At 55.6% G+C, this 16,572-nt stretch overlaps 4 protein-coding genes across 4 annotated transcripts; 2 read left to right on the forward strand and 2 right to left on the reverse strand.

The window, feature by feature from the left end:
* Positions 1 to 854: 854 nt before the first annotated feature.
* DICSQDRAFT_48412 (Utp14-domain-containing protein) lies at positions 855 to 4,434 on the forward strand (the record flags this gene model as incomplete). Its single annotated transcript, XM_007359895.1, has 9 exons — positions 855 to 1,250; positions 1,310 to 1,910; positions 1,962 to 2,197; positions 2,254 to 2,345; positions 2,408 to 3,215; positions 3,264 to 3,866; positions 3,926 to 4,000; positions 4,060 to 4,341; positions 4,396 to 4,434. The coding sequence occupies 9 exons, from the start codon at positions 855 to 857 to the stop codon at positions 4,432 to 4,434; spliced, it is 3,132 nt and encodes a 1,043-aa protein (XP_007359957.1).
* Positions 4,435 to 4,603: 169 nt separating this feature from the next.
* DICSQDRAFT_131597 (Nramp-domain-containing protein) lies at positions 4,604 to 7,163 on the reverse strand. The gene is made up of 9 exons (XM_007360663.1): positions 6,737 to 7,163; positions 6,588 to 6,684; positions 6,500 to 6,536; positions 6,157 to 6,443; positions 5,969 to 6,089; positions 5,514 to 5,916; positions 5,349 to 5,455; positions 5,175 to 5,287; positions 4,604 to 5,112 (listed from the first exon to the last, which is right to left on the reverse strand). The coding sequence occupies exons 1-9, from the start codon at positions 6,967 to 6,969 to the stop codon at positions 4,717 to 4,719; spliced, it is 1,794 nt and encodes a 597-aa protein (XP_007360725.1). The 5' UTR covers positions 6,970 to 7,163; the 3' UTR covers positions 4,604 to 4,716.
* A 380-nt stretch (positions 7,164 to 7,543) lies between these two features.
* On the reverse strand, positions 7,544 to 9,642 carry DICSQDRAFT_131598 (uncharacterized protein). The gene is made up of 5 exons (XM_007360664.1): positions 9,453 to 9,642; positions 9,148 to 9,396; positions 9,057 to 9,095; positions 8,953 to 9,006; positions 7,544 to 8,890 (listed from the first exon to the last, which is right to left on the reverse strand). The coding sequence occupies exon 5, from the start codon at positions 8,633 to 8,635 to the stop codon at positions 7,754 to 7,756; it is 882 nt and encodes a 293-aa protein (XP_007360726.1). The 5' UTR covers positions 8,636 to 8,890; positions 8,953 to 9,006; positions 9,057 to 9,095; positions 9,148 to 9,396; positions 9,453 to 9,642; the 3' UTR covers positions 7,544 to 7,753.
* A 279-nt stretch (positions 9,643 to 9,921) lies between these two features.
* DICSQDRAFT_123708 (kinase-like protein) lies at positions 9,922 to 11,481 on the forward strand (the record flags this gene model as incomplete). Its single annotated transcript, XM_007360665.1, has 5 exons — positions 9,922 to 9,981; positions 10,072 to 10,251; positions 10,303 to 10,691; positions 10,772 to 11,114; positions 11,176 to 11,481. 5 exons carry the CDS (start codon positions 9,922 to 9,924, stop codon positions 11,479 to 11,481), a joined length of 1,278 nt encoding a protein of 425 aa, XP_007360727.1.
* Between the last annotated feature and the right edge of the window lie 5,091 nt (positions 11,482 to 16,572).

Here is a 16,572-nt window from a genome sequence, read left to right on the forward strand (position 1 = left end):
TTACCATATTTGGGACTCTCTGCTCGTGTACTATAGCTATGCTTCCGGACTCTTCTGGTACTGTCTAGGACAATCTGTACTACTCCAGAACGGTCTAGACAGGTCTATGCCTTACTCATCTCTTACTCATCCTATGGTGCGATACGTCGCAATTCTTTCACCATCGTATTATTCATCGCACTATGGTACATGTGACTAACCACTCTTCGATTAGTCATGGACACTTCTCTGTAGTATATAAGGACTTCAGATTGCGTCCTCCCTCTTCAGTCTTTCCTTACTGACTGAAGAGTGAGTACTTCGTTACATCTATCTCTAACTTGTAGTTACTTACTTGACCTTTGTAGTCTTGCTTCGACTCTAGGTACAGTTGGTTACTGCAATATAGTCTTTCCTTACTGACTGAAGATCTTGCTTCGACTCTAGTCGGATCTAATCCTTGTCTTCACAGCCCCGAGTTTATCACCTGAGGTTCGAGGCGCTAGGGCGTGGCGTCCTGAAGTCACTCCGGTGTCGTTCGAGCATTCAAACGCTGACTTTGTGATCAGAAGAGCCGAGAGTCCATTATCTGTGGGAAAGTGCTAGAAAATGCAAGTGAGGCGAAGGAGGGTGTGGAGTGGCGCAAACTCTTGGACAAGTTGAACGATGGTGGCGTTTGGGAAATCGTGACTACAGAGCGTGACGGGGTTACTCTTGAGCACGTGCTCCACCGAATCGGGCAAGGCAGATCTCAGCCAGAAGTCGCAAATCGCTAGGCAAAAACAATCTACGGTCTCTGGGTCTCCTCCTGTTTGGCGTTCAGTCGCAACCACCTTTCTCTTACGTTGTCAGTCCGACCCCACATACCTGCTTCAATGGCCAGGGGTAGAGCCTCTGGAAAGTTTACCACCTCCAGCCGGCCATCGCGCAAGGCGGCAAATGCACTCGGTTATGCGAAGCGGCAGAGTCTGAAGTCCAATACGTTGAGCTCTGGGCTCTCGGACGTGTACGAATATCAACAGGAGAAGGTCCGTCGTGCAAAAATCAAGCCTTTGCTGGAGAGGGATGAGACAACGGGAATGGGCGCGGCCGATAGTGGGGGCGAGGAGGAGGGTGCAGGAGGGAGGAGGAGGGACACAAGGCCCAGGCTCATTGGAGAAAACGATGACGACGAGGGTATTGCGGAGGAAGATGATGAGGAGATCGACAGTGATGAAGCGTTCGAGGAGAGCGATGAAGAGCGCTTTGCCGGCTTCAGCTTCTCGCAGAAAGTACGCCTGTTCGAACAAAAAATCTGCATTCACTGCATTAACCTATAGCTCTTGTCTAGGCCAAGGAAAGGTCAAAGCCTAAGCGGAAAGCTCCCGCCAAGACTCGCGCCGTGCGATTTGTAGACGTTGACCTCAACGAGGATGACGTCGAAGAAGCCGAAGGGGTTGCAGAAGACGATTCATCTTCCGAGGACGGCGACGAAGAGGAGGAGCAAGAGGAAGAAGGCGATCCCAGCGAATTCATTGATGTTTTGGATGTCCTGGACGGTCGCGGGGAATCAGATAGTGAAACTGGTATGGGAAAAGCCGAGAGGGAAGATCAGGCGAGAAGGACAGCGGCCGGAAGTGGTGAGGAATTCGACACAGATGGGGATGAGGATATGGAGGACTCGGCCGAAGAAGATGACGACGACGAAGAGGAGGATGAAGAGGAGGAGGCAAAGATCGTCTCTGCCTCCGAGGACGAAGGCGAAGATGGCGACGATGCGCTGCAAGAGCTCGAGAGCTTCGTTACCGGTCTCGACGCTGGGCATAAACGCAAAGCACCTGATGATGACGATGCAGCAGTAGATGGTGCTGATTCCAAGCCTGCGCGAAAGCGCAGGTTACTGCCCGAATTGACCGAAGCAGGGGTAGAGAACGAGTTTGCCGCTACTACAGGTTCGTCTATCACGCGCGTATATTGAGATCGTACTAAGTCAACACTCTTAGGAGACGGGAAGCTCAGCCTAGACGATCTTTTGGCTCCTCTGGAGGGCGGCCAATCGGCAAATCTCCAATCGCTCAGGAAGTCGGCAAAAGTTCTTGCCTCAACCGGGGGAAAGATCAAGACTCTTTCTGCACCGTTACCTCAACGTACCGCGGAACGTCTCGACCGTGAGGCTGCATACGAGCAGACTAAGGAGGAAGTCGACAAGTGGAAGGTCACTATGCAGCGCATCAAGGAGGTACATACATGACCAGTGATGCGCACTGCGCGTAGTACTTATGTTGTTGCCACTAGGCTGAGCACTTGAGCTTCCCTCTTCAAGCCGAGCCCAAGAGCAGGACATCAAACCTCGAGCTTGCCGCCAAGTTCAAGGCAGGTCTACAACAGTAGCCTCTATATATTGCCGCACGTGCTGACTAACAATATAGCCTTCAAACGAGCTTGAGAGCGCCGTTGACAAGCTCCTCAAGTCCGCAAAGATGCGCGAGGACGAGATCGCCCAAACCGAATCCCTCAAGTTGAATCATCTCTCCGTCGAAGAAGTCGCCGCGCGCCGCGCTGAGCTCGCGAAGATGCGCGACCTCATGTTCCGTGCCGAAGCTAAGGCGAAGCGCATCGCGAAAATCAAGAGCAAAACGTATCGCCGCATCAAGAAGAAGGAGCGCGCGCGTCTTGCGGAGAAGCTAGGGGAGGGTTCGGACGACGACCTGGATGACGAGGAGGCGCGGCTGAAGCGCGAGGTCGAGCGCGCGAGGGAGCGGGCAACCTTGAGGCACAAGAACACGGGCAAGTGGGCGAAGGCGATGCGCGCGCGGGGCGAGCTGGACGAGGACCAGCGCAGAGACATCAACGAGATGCTGGACAGGGGCGAAAAGCTGCGGCGGAAGATTCAGGGCCAGGGTGAGAGCGACGAGGAGAGCGGGGATGAGAGTGACGACGGGGACGATGGGGAGAGCTTTGCACACATCAAGGCGAAGGCGTTCGACGAACTCGCTGCGTTGGACGCGGAGCAGCCTGAGGCGCCTGAAGGCAAAAAGAGCAAAAGTATCTTTGAGATGAAGTTCATGAAGGATGCGATGGCTCGCGAGCAGCGCAAGGCGAAAGAGATAGCCGATGACTTCGTCAAAGAGATGGGCAGCGATCATGGTGACGATGGCGAGGACGTGGACGTGGACGTGCAGCAAGTGGCGGAGGAGCCGTTGAACGTGACGGTTCAGCGGACAGGTGGGCGCGTAGTCTATCGTCCTGGTGTGATGGTGAGTGCAGTTCAACATCGATGATCTACTGCTGTTGACGTTCTGAAGACATCGGGCATGCGACCCGCTGGCTCTCTGGCTTCGGATACATCGAGCGTAACACTGAAGTCCACGGACGTTCCTCCAGAAGGTTTGCCAGAACAGTCTGCCTCGCCTCCAGGCTCGCCCGTCTCACAACGCCGTGTCCCTTCCCCGGCCGCCGAGGTCAACCCCTGGCTCGCTCAAGCAAGCAGCTCTAGCAAAGGCCTGACGAAGCACGAGGTCGCTGTTAGCAAAGAGAGCGCCGCTGTCGAGAAGTCCAGGAACAAGCTCCGCAAACGCCAGCAGAAGCGACTCGAGGAGAAGGTGAAGGCGCAGGAGGATGCCGAAGTCGACATTTCCCTGTCCACCGTCATGACCCTGTCTGAGCCTTCGAAGGCGAGCGAACCGTCCAAAGTCACTGCCTTGAAGTCTGCGCCTGCTGCGGACGGCAAGGCGAAGGCGACCTCCGCCGCCGACGAGGATAGTGACTCGGACGTCAACAGCGAACTCGAGGAGCAAGAGCGGGCTGCCGCACGGAAAAGCAAGGGAAAAGGCAAGGCGAACGGCGTGAAGGCGTTCGAACAACGCGATCTCGTCGCCCTCGCTTTTGCCGGCGACAATGTTGTTCAGGTACGTCAACATCCGTTGCGTTCACTCAGAAATCTCTCACCCAGCTTGTACGCATGTAGGACTTCGCCGAGGCTAAACGCCGCGAGATGGCAGAAGACGCTCCGAAGGAGATTGACAACACACTTCCAGGTTGGGTACGTCGAGCGCCGTTTGCACCTACCCGCACAGTTCCCTAACTATCTTCGATTCGCAGGGCTCATGGGGAGGCGCTGGCACGAAGAAGGCCGCTCCCAAACCGCATCTGATCAAGAAGGTCGCGGGGATCGACCCCAAGTCGCGTGCAGACTACAAGAAGGCGCACGTCATAATCTCGGAAAAGCGCGACAAGAAGGCAGCCAAGTACCTCGTCAAGGACCTGCCGTACCCTTACACGAGTAAGGCGCAATTTGAGCGGAGTATGGAGGTCCCGCTCGGCACCGAGTGGAACACGCGCCTCGGCTTCCAGAGGGCGACGCTGCCCAAGGTCGTCACAAAGGTGTGTTTCGATGTGCCGTGCAGGGCTAGGAGGATGCTGACGGATTCTCTATAGATGGGAACGCTCATCACACCCCTCGAAAAACTCTCATGAGCTTTGTTTCGTCTCACCATTGCACGTACCGTCGCACATCATGGACCATTGATCTGCTCATCGTTCGCAACATATCCACAATCCAGTTACCAGCTGCATTAGTGACTGTTTGTATCGCACGCAAAGCACACAAAAGCATCGACGGCATACGTCTATGAGATAACTGGTGCTATGTTACATCCAATGTGATAATCCAAGTCCGAAAGGGAGATTGACAAAGTTGTATGCTGCTGCTATGATAGTAATGCGCGGCAAGGAAGGCACTGAAGGCGAAGGGGACGGTCAACCGCCTTGCCCCATCGCGAGTCCGACGATTGCATACACATTCGCTATCACTATAACGAGCCAGATCGCGTACGAAACCACAACCATGACTTTCCCATTCGAAAAGTCGACCATCGCCACCTGCGCTTCCACGCTCATGGGGTCCTGTGTGGACAACGCACCCTGGGTTGAGGTATCCTGCGAAGCGACCCGCTCCAGCGGTTTCTTCACGCTCATGATCGACTTGGACGAAGTGAACCATAGGAGGGGAAACACGATGAACGGGAGCACAATCGACAGCACAACCTGGGACGCGACTAGGAGCGTGTCTATCCCCGGCCGCCCTGCCGCGGCGGCGACCAGCAGAGCGGGAATGAGGCCGAGACAGCGCGTGAGGAAGCGGCGCATGATAGGCTGCGAGACGAGGGTGAGTGAGAACGCTGGCGAGGCACGGGCGTGCAGGGGTGGGGACGCACCGAGACTTTCCAGCGGATAAAGCCTTCGGAGACGATCTGGCCTGCGAGTGTCGCGATGATGGACGCGCTCTGCCCGGATGCGAGCAGTGCTAAGGCAAACATGATAGCGATGCCTGTGTGACACCAGACGATCAGGGCTCTCAACGAGAATGACGTAGACAGATGGGCACGTACCCTTTCCAAGTTCGTCCTGCAACAGCGCGTACGCGTCAAACAGGCTCGCCGGGGTTCGCGATCCGTTACGGCCGTCGAAGAAGACTGCGCTCGACAAGGTCAGGATCCTGGACCAACATCGTTAGCCAATCGGCATACGTGGATTTGCCAAGCCGTGCGACTTACAATGCATTGATCACCACCGCCAATCCCAGCAGCGAGATGACCATATCCACGATGCCGTGGTACAGGTGCGCGCGCACGAAATAGTACGGATTATTCTCGCGTTCTGCATGCGACTTTGGCTCGTCCGGATGGCCGTCGATCTGTACGAGGCGAAGGTGCCGGCGGGCTGCCGCAGCAAACGATCGAAAGCAACAGCGCATGTCATGTTTCGCTGACTGGGGAGAGGGAGCTCTAGAGTCTGACAGAGTGGTCGTCTCCGATACCATCGAGTCTGTCGAGTCCACAGTTATCCGAACATCGGCCATTGATGTCGCTTCCCTAATCGACATCCTATCTTGAGTCGCCAAAGCGGACCCTAGAAACAGGCTGTGAGGCATGACTGTCGCTCCTATGATCCCGATCGCTGTGAGGTAGACATGAGAATATGTAGGCAGAATACGCTGTAGCGAGCTCACATGTGTAAAGCGCGCCAGATTGAAAGAGCGTCTTCGACGGCAGGAAGCCGTCAAACGCATCCTCCCAGTGTACACGTGCCTTAGAGATGATGATGGCCATGCATATAAGGACAACGGATACCTGCAGTGCGGATCATTGCAGGTCAGCTCGCGTACCCTCGGGAAAAGCAGGGCGGCAAGGAACATACAAGAATAGCGATGCTGAGCTCGAAGAGCCTGACCGGTTGGCCCCGGATGGGGTCCCGGAGCGCGAGCAGGAACAACACATCGGATGCAGTGATCAGGACGCCCGCCCACAACGGGAGTTTCGGGAACAAGAGGCAGAGCGCGATTGCTGACCCTAGCAGCTCGGCGAGGTCGGTGCTCACGATGGCGATTTCGGAGAGCGCATATAGCGGGTACAGCGCGAGCCAGCGCCATAGAAGTTTGTGTTTTGGGCGGTCGTAGAGTAGCAGACGGCAGTGGGACGCAAGATCTGTACAGAGATGAGCATGCTTGTGACTCCCAATTTCGGGATTCTACTTTGCGTACCCATTCCGGTGACGCAACCGAGACGAGATGCTTGCGTCTACTTCATCAGTCAGTGATGGCAAAGAACGCATACAGCAAGGTAACTCACTTGGAAGACGATGGCGAATATGCCCGCAAGGAGCACTACGAAGAGCAGCTTGTACCCATACTCAGACCCTGCCTGCAGGTCAACTCCCCAATTACCCCTAGTGGCCGTCAACCATGCATGGTTCAAGACTACCTAAGCAGGTGGCTTACGGATCGAAGTACGCAACGGCGCACACAATTCCAACCCCTGTATGCTTTGTCGTATGTCGAACGACGATCCAAGCATACTTCTTTGTATGGTGCCACCAGGCAGCGCAACCGCCTTTCTGCGCCTGCTGAGGCAGAAGTGCGGGCGGAGCAACTGCCGGCGGGTTGTCCAGAGTGACATCCTGGCGTTCAGGCTCTCGCGCAGCCAGCTCCAGGTCGGAAGTTGTCTCCTGCATCTGTCGTGCTCGTAGGCGTGAAGGTGATGTGCGAAGCGGGAGGGGGACGCGGAAGAGGGGTGCATGAGCAAGTATAACAGGCAGCGCGCGCAAAGTGGAGGGATGACGGCAAGACGACGTGGTCGAATGCCACTGTGAGGGTGAGTGGTAGCCCAAGGGAACGGAGTGCACGGTGACGGCAGGGACGAAAGGATAAGCGGCGAGCACGCTCGGAGGGCCCGGGTGCAGGGAACGAGTGAGTGGTACGTGCGGACCTCTCGCACTCGTAACTTCGGGCCAGCGCCCCGCTTCGGCTCATGTCCATGTCTGCGTGGCCCCTGTCGTAGCTGTCTTTGCGATGCGTTCCGCGGTGTTTAGCATGCTTGCCTACGGGCTGGTGCGAGGCAGGGATGGGCGATGATGTTGAGAGCAGCGTTCGTGCGTGCGCCAAGCACTGGCTCTGGCGACCTCGTCGGCGGCTCAACATGGCAGGAGGGACACGGCTATTCAAGTCCCCTGGGCGCTCTCAGCTGACGTCAAACCCTAACTGCACCGGCAGCAACGCATGAGCGCAAACCTTGTCACATGCACAGGACAGGATAGAACAGTGTTTTAATCGATACATGCGTAGTATGTTTACTACATGGTCGTGCCTACATCCACCTGGAGAACAGTGTCCAGAGACGCGTTTGCCCCCACCAGGGGAGCGGCACTCCAGTCTGTCGGTACGTCGCAGCACAATCGATGCACCGCCGTTACGGCAATTTCATGCATGTCATGCGCAGGTTCAAAGGCCTTGGGAGGACTAGACAAGATGTTCGATGAATCGAGAGCCGGATGCGTTGTCGGCCGAACCGAAAAGTTGTGAGCCGTAGGCTGGGGATAGCTGGGAAAGACAAGGCCTGTCGCAGTTCGCCCATATTGCCGCAAGACCATGATGTACAGCCAGAGGAGATGTGCTCACAGCAGAAAGCCCCCCAGAACGACGGCGCAGCTTTGGTTCGTCCGACCGACACAGCGGAGAGAGGGGACCTAGAGAGGCCGCGACCCAGGCCCGTACCGCGTCGCGGCTCTCTCTTCTCGCTTCCATGAAAATGCTACGCAGGTGCCGCCATGACCTTGAACCAAATAAGAGAAAACGCTTGCCAGCTGGAGGACAGTCGCGATCGCTTCCAGAGTTGACAGGACTGGGGTCGACCACGCGAAAGGGAGGCCGCTTCTTGATTGTGTCTGCACTAAGCAAGTCGGATCCTAAGCCAATACGACCCGCTCGTTCGTCCTCCCGCGGAACGCTCAGGGACTCCAAAACTGCTCGAAGATCGGCATTACTCTCCGCGCGTCTCATGAACGGCTCCATAAGACCTTCGTCGTTGGCCTGGTACCACATCTTGCATGCAAGCCATTGACGCTCGCACGCCCAACAGACGATGTCGTCTTCGACCTGCGTGAGGCAGCATATGTCACATGACCGGACTGAGGGTAGGGGGCAAGTCGAAGCCACCCTGCCAGACGAAGCGCCAGACCGCATCATATAAGCTAGTTGAGGTGAGGTCGCCTGAAGGTACTTGGTGACTGTAATCGGCGAATGACGTCGGAATATGGGAGAATGGGGGGTCCATGGACTGGCCAAAGTGACTTGTATTGAGGGTGGTCCCGCAGATAGCAAACGAGGAGAGTAGCTGGGCATGAGGTCACCACGGCGTGGGTAGCCTTGTACGGCCTGAATGTTTTAATGGAAGCAAAGTGATTGACCCTCATTCAGCCTCGTACACGTGTGAGGCGGTGTACTCACTTCGGGCATGTCAACGAGAGCCAGCTCTGGGCCCTCGTCTACAGTAGGAAGTATGTTCGCCGCAACGCTTTCGATGAGTCCTAGAGGTTGGATAGGATGATACTGCGAGAACTTGCTGGGTTTGACGCCTTCATTGATCATCGAGCGTGCCTGTTGCCAGTTTGACACAAGTCAGAAGGCAGCACTCGAAGAACCTTTGCGTGGCAACACACCTCTCCGAGGTCTTCTAGATCCCAGTCTTCGTCTTCATAAGACTCCGGTATCTGCTGGGGGATCGTGAGTCAGAGTATCTAGGCCGGTGAAGCAGGCGTCAGACCTTCTTCTCCGCGACCATGAGCTGTCCTGTGACGGTCCTCTAAGATAATGTGAAGATGTGTTGAACCCCTAAGCTACGCACATTGTCTCACCTGTATCCTCACGGATGACCTCAAAACTTTATGCCGTGACCCCTCCCCTGAATGAAACGCCGACATGGAAGCGACGTCGTACAGGGAAGCCTTCGTCCTGGGCGGTGTGCGTCTGTTGGCTTCGGGACCGTACGCAAGACGTACCTCTTCTTTGTAAACTCTCACTCCCAATCCTGGAGAAGTGGCCTTCCCCGACTGGCGAAGACGCCGAGCTCGAGGTTTCGTACGATGAATGGGATCTCTTGAATTCTAATGGCGCTCGATCAACGTAACTGAGAAGCAGATTGGACAGCAGGTGGACTCACAGGACGTAGTGCCACTACGTTGCACAGAAACGAGACGGCGTTCTCGTGGAAGTGGCACATCCTCTCCCCTATGCGCGCGGCGAGCCTGCGCTGCAGAACGGTGGATGTTGCCAGTCTTGCTGCGAAACGTCAGAGTCGTGTGATCGGATGAGAACGCAGAGGTTGAGAGACGTTGTGAGGCAAATGTCCGTTGACACCGCGGTTGAACGAGGAGGGATTTGGCCACAAGTTGCTGTTTGGTCTGAACCGGTGACGAACAGGGTCATCCCGACGGAGCCGGACCGAAGCGCCAAGCGCCAAGCGCCGTTCGCGAAGGGCAGCGTGAGGAGGAGCCTGTACGCGCGACGCTAGTATAACTCCTCTTAGTCCCTGTGCGCAATGCCTTCATCCCCTCTCCACAACAGCCTCCTACGAGAACATCACCAACTGCAAGAGTGCCACCAGACGCGCTATGGGTGACCTAGTCGACATGGCTGGTTTCGATGAACTCGAGCAATTCGCGCCGCGACTGCAGGATACGTTTGACGTCGTGAGTACTGCTTCTCCTTGCCTGGTGATCCTTTACATGGACCCCGCGCGACATCGCCGTTGGGGCTGGTACTGACTATGTACGCAACAGGACACTTTTGAGACGATCGCGGAGAGCGTGGCCGCGTATGTGACCCGCGCACGATTCCGCGACGCTTCTCGGGGATCGGTCGTCGCCATCAAGAGCGGGTCGGTCAACCCACGATTTTCGATGCAGCCGCATGATATTGGCAAGGAGCTGCGCATGCTCTGTAACTCGCCGCATAGCAACGTATGTCCTCTGGTGCTGTTCACGACGTGTCCTTGGCTTACCCTCGCCCAGGTAATCGAGGTACTCGGGCATGCGTTCGAGAAACCGATGAGTACGGTGCACTTCTGGATGCCGTTCGTTCCGTACCATCTCTCGAACATCCTTGCAAGCACTCGCTTCTCTGCGTTCGCCCCTCCTGGTGCGGTGAACGGTGCAAGTACACCAGACGCGTCCGCGTTCCTCGTCGCTACCAAGTCTCTTGTCTACCAGACCCTCTCGGCGCTCGCGTTCATCCACGAACGCAGGATTGCACACCGTGACGTCAAGCCTCAGAACATCCTCATTACCATCGACGGCTGTGTCAAACTCATCGATTTTGGGGTAGCATGGTCCCAGAAGCCGAATGAGCGCGATCTATGGCCAGAGCCGCCCGGGAAGATGTGCTTCGACGTCGCAACAGGGTCCGTAAACCTTCATCATTATCTCACATCTGACCTCGCGATCAGTTCGGACGTTAATCTCTTGTCGGCTGAACTTGCAGACCTTACCGCGCCCCAGAGCTCCTATTCGGGACGAGGGACTATAACGCCTACGCGATCGACTTGTGGAGCATGGGTGCCGTGCTAGCGGAATTCTTTACGCCGCTGAAGTTGCGCAAAGCATGCTACGATGAAGATGATTGGTATGAGGACGAAGACGAAGGCGATTGGGACTCGGACGCCCCTCCTGCGAAGATGCCCTTCGTCGTATCCAAAGGCGTCTCGCCTACCAGCCTAAATGCCCGGTGGGTGCGGGAAACGCTCTACGACTCGACCAGGGGGCAGATCGGCCTCGCATGGAGCATATTCAAGGTGCACGGCACACCCAGTGATGAGACGTGGCCGGTATGTCTGCTATCAGCATGCTCGATAACGCAGTCAACTGACTCCGATGCATCTTCCGCAGACATTCAAACAACTCCCTGATGCTGGGAAGGTGACATTCTTTGAAAGCCCTCCCGCGGACTTGTCCAAGCTCCTCCCCAATCTGCCTTCAGGAGGCAGATATCAAGAGAGTGAGGACAGCTTTGACCTCCTGACGAGGCTTCTAACATACGAGCCTGTCATGCGCCTCCCGGCCGCGGATGCGCTCGGCCACCCTTTCTTTAAGCGCGGGCTTCCCCTCGTGCTTCCTCAAGGACAAGGTGGGAAGACATGGCAAGGACGTGGGCTCGCGGATGTTATCTCCCAGTACATCAGCAACGTAGGTTGAACGATACACAACAGAGACGGTGTATAGGATAGGATAGGACAGGATACACAACACGTGCGACTATGGCACCGTACTGTACAACTATGGACATTATTTAACTCGCTACCGGTACTGCATTGATAGGTATATTGCTCAGAGCGTGGTTATCTATCGAGATGCCTGTACGAGAGATCAGCGTCAATCAATGATACGGACACGACGTGGTTTGACATACTTCTAGTGGCATTGGCGGTCTTGTATATGCCGATGAGACGGTGGCTCAGTTCGAACATGTCGTTACTGAACCCATAACATATTAGCGCGCCAAGAACACTGCGTCGATGCAATGAGAACCCATACCGGAGTGAGATGATAATGAATTGTGCATTCTTCGTGCGATCCTTGATGTAGTTCGCCACAATAGAGACGTTGCGGAAGTCCAGGGCGGCGTCGATCTCGTCCATAAAGTACAAAGGAGTTGGCTATTCGCGGTCGTCAGCAGGTGCTTGATAGCATTCGCTGGGTCGAACATACCTTATAGACATGCAGAGCAAAAACAAGAGCCAGCGAACTGAGCGTCTTCTCCCCACCAGAAAGGTTGGAGATGTTCTTCCAGCTCTTCTTGGGCGGCATCACACTGAAGATAATGCCCTCTGAGAAAGGGTCCATGCTGTCGACAAGCTCCAGCTCGGCATTACCGCCGAGAGTGATCATCTAGTGAGCGAGATTTACGTCAGATACATCGGATATTAGTACCCTTCTGATCCTCACCTGATACATCTCCTTGAGCTTCAAGGAGATGGTGTTGAAACCCGCCATAAACTCCTTGAGTCGCTTGTTAGTCAATTCGTCGTACTCCGCCTTCTTCTGGTTCTTCAGCTTGGTGACTTCGTCCAAGTCAGCCGCACGGCGCAAGAACTCCTCCTCGCGCTTCTGATAGTCCTTCAGGACGCTCAGATCTGGCTTAGCGTTCTTGACCTTCTCTATAGATTCGTCAGCACTATATAGTGCACAGCGTGTTGCTACACACTCACCATCCAACAGCTCAGTGTCTGCGAGGAGTGCATCTCTGGTGAACGTCCTCAATTCGGCTTCGGTGAATGTATGCAGCGTGTGCGAGGGCGTGCGAGCACGAGCCTTGCTTTTGCCGGGCTCCTTCTTGACTAGACGCTTCTTGCCTTCGCCATCATCGTCGTCTCCGCTATCATCGCTCCCGCAGCCTTGAGCATTGCCTGCCTGGCCTTCCTCCCCCTCATCATCATCCTCGCTACGACCCAGTCAAAAATGTCATTATGAAATTAGGATTCGCGGTACTCACTCAACGTCCTCCAGTTGGAGCTTCTCGTGCTCAGCCATCCAGTGATCCAGAGATTGCTTGTTCTCCTTGTACTTCTTCCTCTGGGTCTCTAGTTCGTTCTGGATCTTCATCTCACGCTGTCTGAAAGCCTGAATCTCCTCCGTCTTCTCGTCCAGCTCCTCCTTCAGCTTCGCCAGGTCATCGCTCGACTTCTCGGCCGCAGCCTGAGCGACATCGACCTGCTTCTTGAGCTCGCTCATGTATCCTTCCACTTCCTCCAACTGCTCCTGGAGCTCGGCGAGTTCCGCCTCGACGTCCTCAAGCTCCTTGCGGTTTTGCTCGATGCTGTGTGTGAGCTTGTCGATATCCTTCTGAGCCTTGGCCTTAGCGACCTCCGCTTTGGTGAGTTCGTCGTTGGCAAGATTGATGTGCAGGCGGATGCCTTCGACCTTGGACTTCTGCGAGAGGAGACGAGCACCGCCGATCTCGAGGATCTTCTTCTCGAGCTCCCCGATCTCATCCTCGATGTCCTTCGCCTTCCCTTGAAGCTTCTCGAGCTGAGTGGTAGCGGCGTCGATTTCCTGGTCGAGAGTAGCGATACGGGCAACGTCGCCAGCGTCAGGCTTGCTTTGAGATCTGTAGGACGGAGATAAGACAGATACTCATGGATCACACAAGAAGACCCACTTCAGGTTCTTGACGATCTGTTCAGAGTCTGCAATACGCTCGGAGCAGTTCTTGATGTCGAGATTGAGCCGGTCGATTGCGTTGTCGAGGCGAGGGCCCGCCTGCTTGAGATTGTCAAGCCTGTTCTCGAGCTCCCGGAGCTGCTGCTGCGCCTGCTCGAGTGCGCGCTGGTCCCGTTCGCTCTCCTCTTGATACTGTCGGATGGTCTCGGGTGACACGGAGTCCGCCTGGAGCTTCGAGCTCATAGCGCCCTTTGACACGGTATTACCACCACCGGACATGGTACCAGAAGAGTCAATGAGCTGTCCAGCGAGGGTGACGACGCGCCACCGGCGCGAGCCGCCAAATGCAATGCGGTTGGCTTGGTCGAGGCTCTCCGCGACGAGGGTATTTCCCAGACATTTGTAGAATGCGGGCCTAAAGCGTTCCTCCTTGGGCTTGATGAGGTCGAAAAGGCGGGGCACGTTCTCGGGTGTCTGGATCCTCTCCATGCCGCGGTCGCTCAGCTTCTCGAGGACCATGAACGACGCACGTCCGACTTGCTGGCTGCGCAGATATTCGATGCAGGCTTGACCCTGATCAACGGTGTCGACGACCAGATTACCGAGCGCACCACCCGCGGTAGATACTGCGATGTCGTATTTGTCGGGGATGGTACCGAGGGCACCAAGACGACCCTGGAAATCGCCGTTAACATTGGCATCAGGAACATAGTATGTAGTGAAACGTACGTGGAAGCCACTGATACGGCCTTGGTTCTTGAGACGGTTCAGGCTGTCAAGCACTCGGTTGTTGCTGTGACTCCGCTCCTGGTTGGACCTAGCTTCATCAACCTTCACACGCGAGGCTGAGACTTTCGCGCGGAGGTTCTGAATTTGACTCTGGGCAGTCTAGAGCGCCTTTGTCAGTCACATACGTGCAATATAGGGCATACAATGTGCCAGACCTGGAGTTCCTTTTCAGCGTCCCGAATGTCACTCTGGGTTTTTGCCTTCTCCCTCTTGAGACCTTCGAGCTCGGCCATCTTCGCCTGATGCTCCTCGCGGAGTTCCTCCAGCGAGCCTTCAGCGCGTTCCCTCGCCATCTTAGCTTGCTCCGCTTTCTTCTGCAGAGCATCGCGTTCGCTCTTAGCGATGTCAATTTCCGCCTGCTTGGAGTTGATCTTCGCCATCCAAGGCTGAAGCTCCTTCTGTTTGACCTCGATCTGATCGTGGAAAACTTGCGTCTTGTCTGTACACGGACGTTGGATACAAATCATCTATGGGAGACAACTTGCATGCGGACAAACCTTTCAAGCTATCCCGGATCTCCTCGAGTACCTTCTCCGCTTGAGCGAGCTCGGTATCATGTCTCTCGAGTTCCTTCCTTGTCTGTTCCATCTTGGCGTCGCTGTCTTCGATAGTATGTCCCGCCTTAGTCATGGCGGTCTCGTCCTGCACCAGTCTGGTAAGTGAAGGTCGTTACAAGCTCAGTAGATGGGGCATACGTCATTGATGGACTTGTTGAGCTTCTTCGCCTTAGAGTTGGCATGCTTACGCTTCTCCTGGAGACTGATCTGACTTTTCTCGCGAGCAGCGAGATCTTTGACAGCCGCTTCCGCAGCTTTCTTGACGTCCTGCGGTAGGGAGTAAGCATTCCGTTTCGTACGAATAGGGAGGTCACAAGATTACCTCGTATGCAGTATGTTTCTCCTCGTAGTGCTTCTCAAGCATCTCCAGATGGGTAATATCGTCCTGATTCTGCTCCCGCTCCTCCCGGAGCTCCTTCTCCTTCTCATTCTGGAGGACCGATCAGGAAACGCCATTGCGTGGGTTAGCAATTACTCACGATCTTCTGCTCGAGCTTCGTTTCGTTCAGCAAAGCCTGCCAGATGTACCATTGCCACAGACGTGATCTCGCGCGGATAAGATCGTTCACCATCCGGAGGTAGTCCTCGGCCTCTTTCTTCTTCGCCTCGAGCGCCTTGCGATCCTTCTCGACGATCTTGAGGCGATTGAGCTTCTCTTGCCGTGCTTCCGTGAGCCGCTCAACCTCGGCAAGCGTCTCCTCGATCGGCTCCTTGTACTGAGCCGTGCCAATGATGTCCTCGAGGTACTCGAGTAGGCCGTCGTCGTCGTTGTTGGCAGCCTTAGGTTTCATCTGGGCAATTGACTCGACCTCACCCTATCACAAGGTTAGTGCCGCCTCAAGCTGCACATCAAGCCACCGTGAGCATACCTGCAAGATGAGGAAACGATTGTGATCTAGGTCGATACCGCGACCCTTCAACAGCGTCTGAACCTCCTTGTAGTTGCTCGCCCGCCCGTTGATCGTGTACTTGCTGTTGTTGTTTTTGTACGCGGTGCGCGTGACGACTAGCTTCGAGTTCGGAACGACGTCGAATGCATCAGGTCCAGGCTATGATGCGTCAGCATCGAGCATGCAAAACTTTTGTAGCGTTGCTCACCAAATCGATGATCTCACGAAAGTGCACCTCCACGCTGCACTCTGTGAGGTCGGGATATCTCGCCGAGTTGTGAATGAGCTCGGAGAGCTTGCCCTGACGCATCTTCGTCGCGCGGTAACCGAAGACAAACAGTAGCGCGTCGATTGTGTTCGACTTACCAGAGCCGTTGGGCCCAACGATGGCTGAGAATGACTACAGTAGAGCCATAAGTGAGGACCGAGGCACGATTACGGTACAAAATCTCACTTTGTGGAATGGACCAATCTCCTGCCGACCAGCATAACTCTTGAAGTTGATGAGGGCCATCTTATGAATGACCAGACGCGGCTTGGGTCCTTCCGGCTCAGCAGGGGCAGGTGCGGCCTGAGGTGGCTCACGCGACGGGATGGATGAGAGCGGAGGGTCCAATAAGGATTGTTCCTCTTCGTACGCGGCCGGTGTCGCCTCTGTCGCCTCATCCAAAACGGCTGCAGTAACCTCCTCCGCGTCCTCTTCTTCCTCTTCGGACCTCTCCCGCTCTGGCTCCTCAGCAGGAGTAGCCACAGCAGGTGTGGTTTCCTTCGCAGGGTCTCCCTCAGGCTCGGCGTCGGCGTCGGCTTCCCGCTTTACCTCAGCTTCATGCTTCACGGCTGCGTCCGCCATCTCCTCACCCTCGACCTGCGCCGCCGGTTCCTCCTTAACC

This window comes from Dichomitus squalens (genome assembly GCF_000275845.1).
Source record: "Dichomitus squalens LYAD-421 SS1 unplaced genomic scaffold DICSQscaffold_1, whole genome shotgun sequence".
NCBI classification, from domain to species: domain Eukaryota; kingdom Fungi; phylum Basidiomycota; class Agaricomycetes; order Polyporales; family Polyporaceae; genus Dichomitus; species Dichomitus squalens.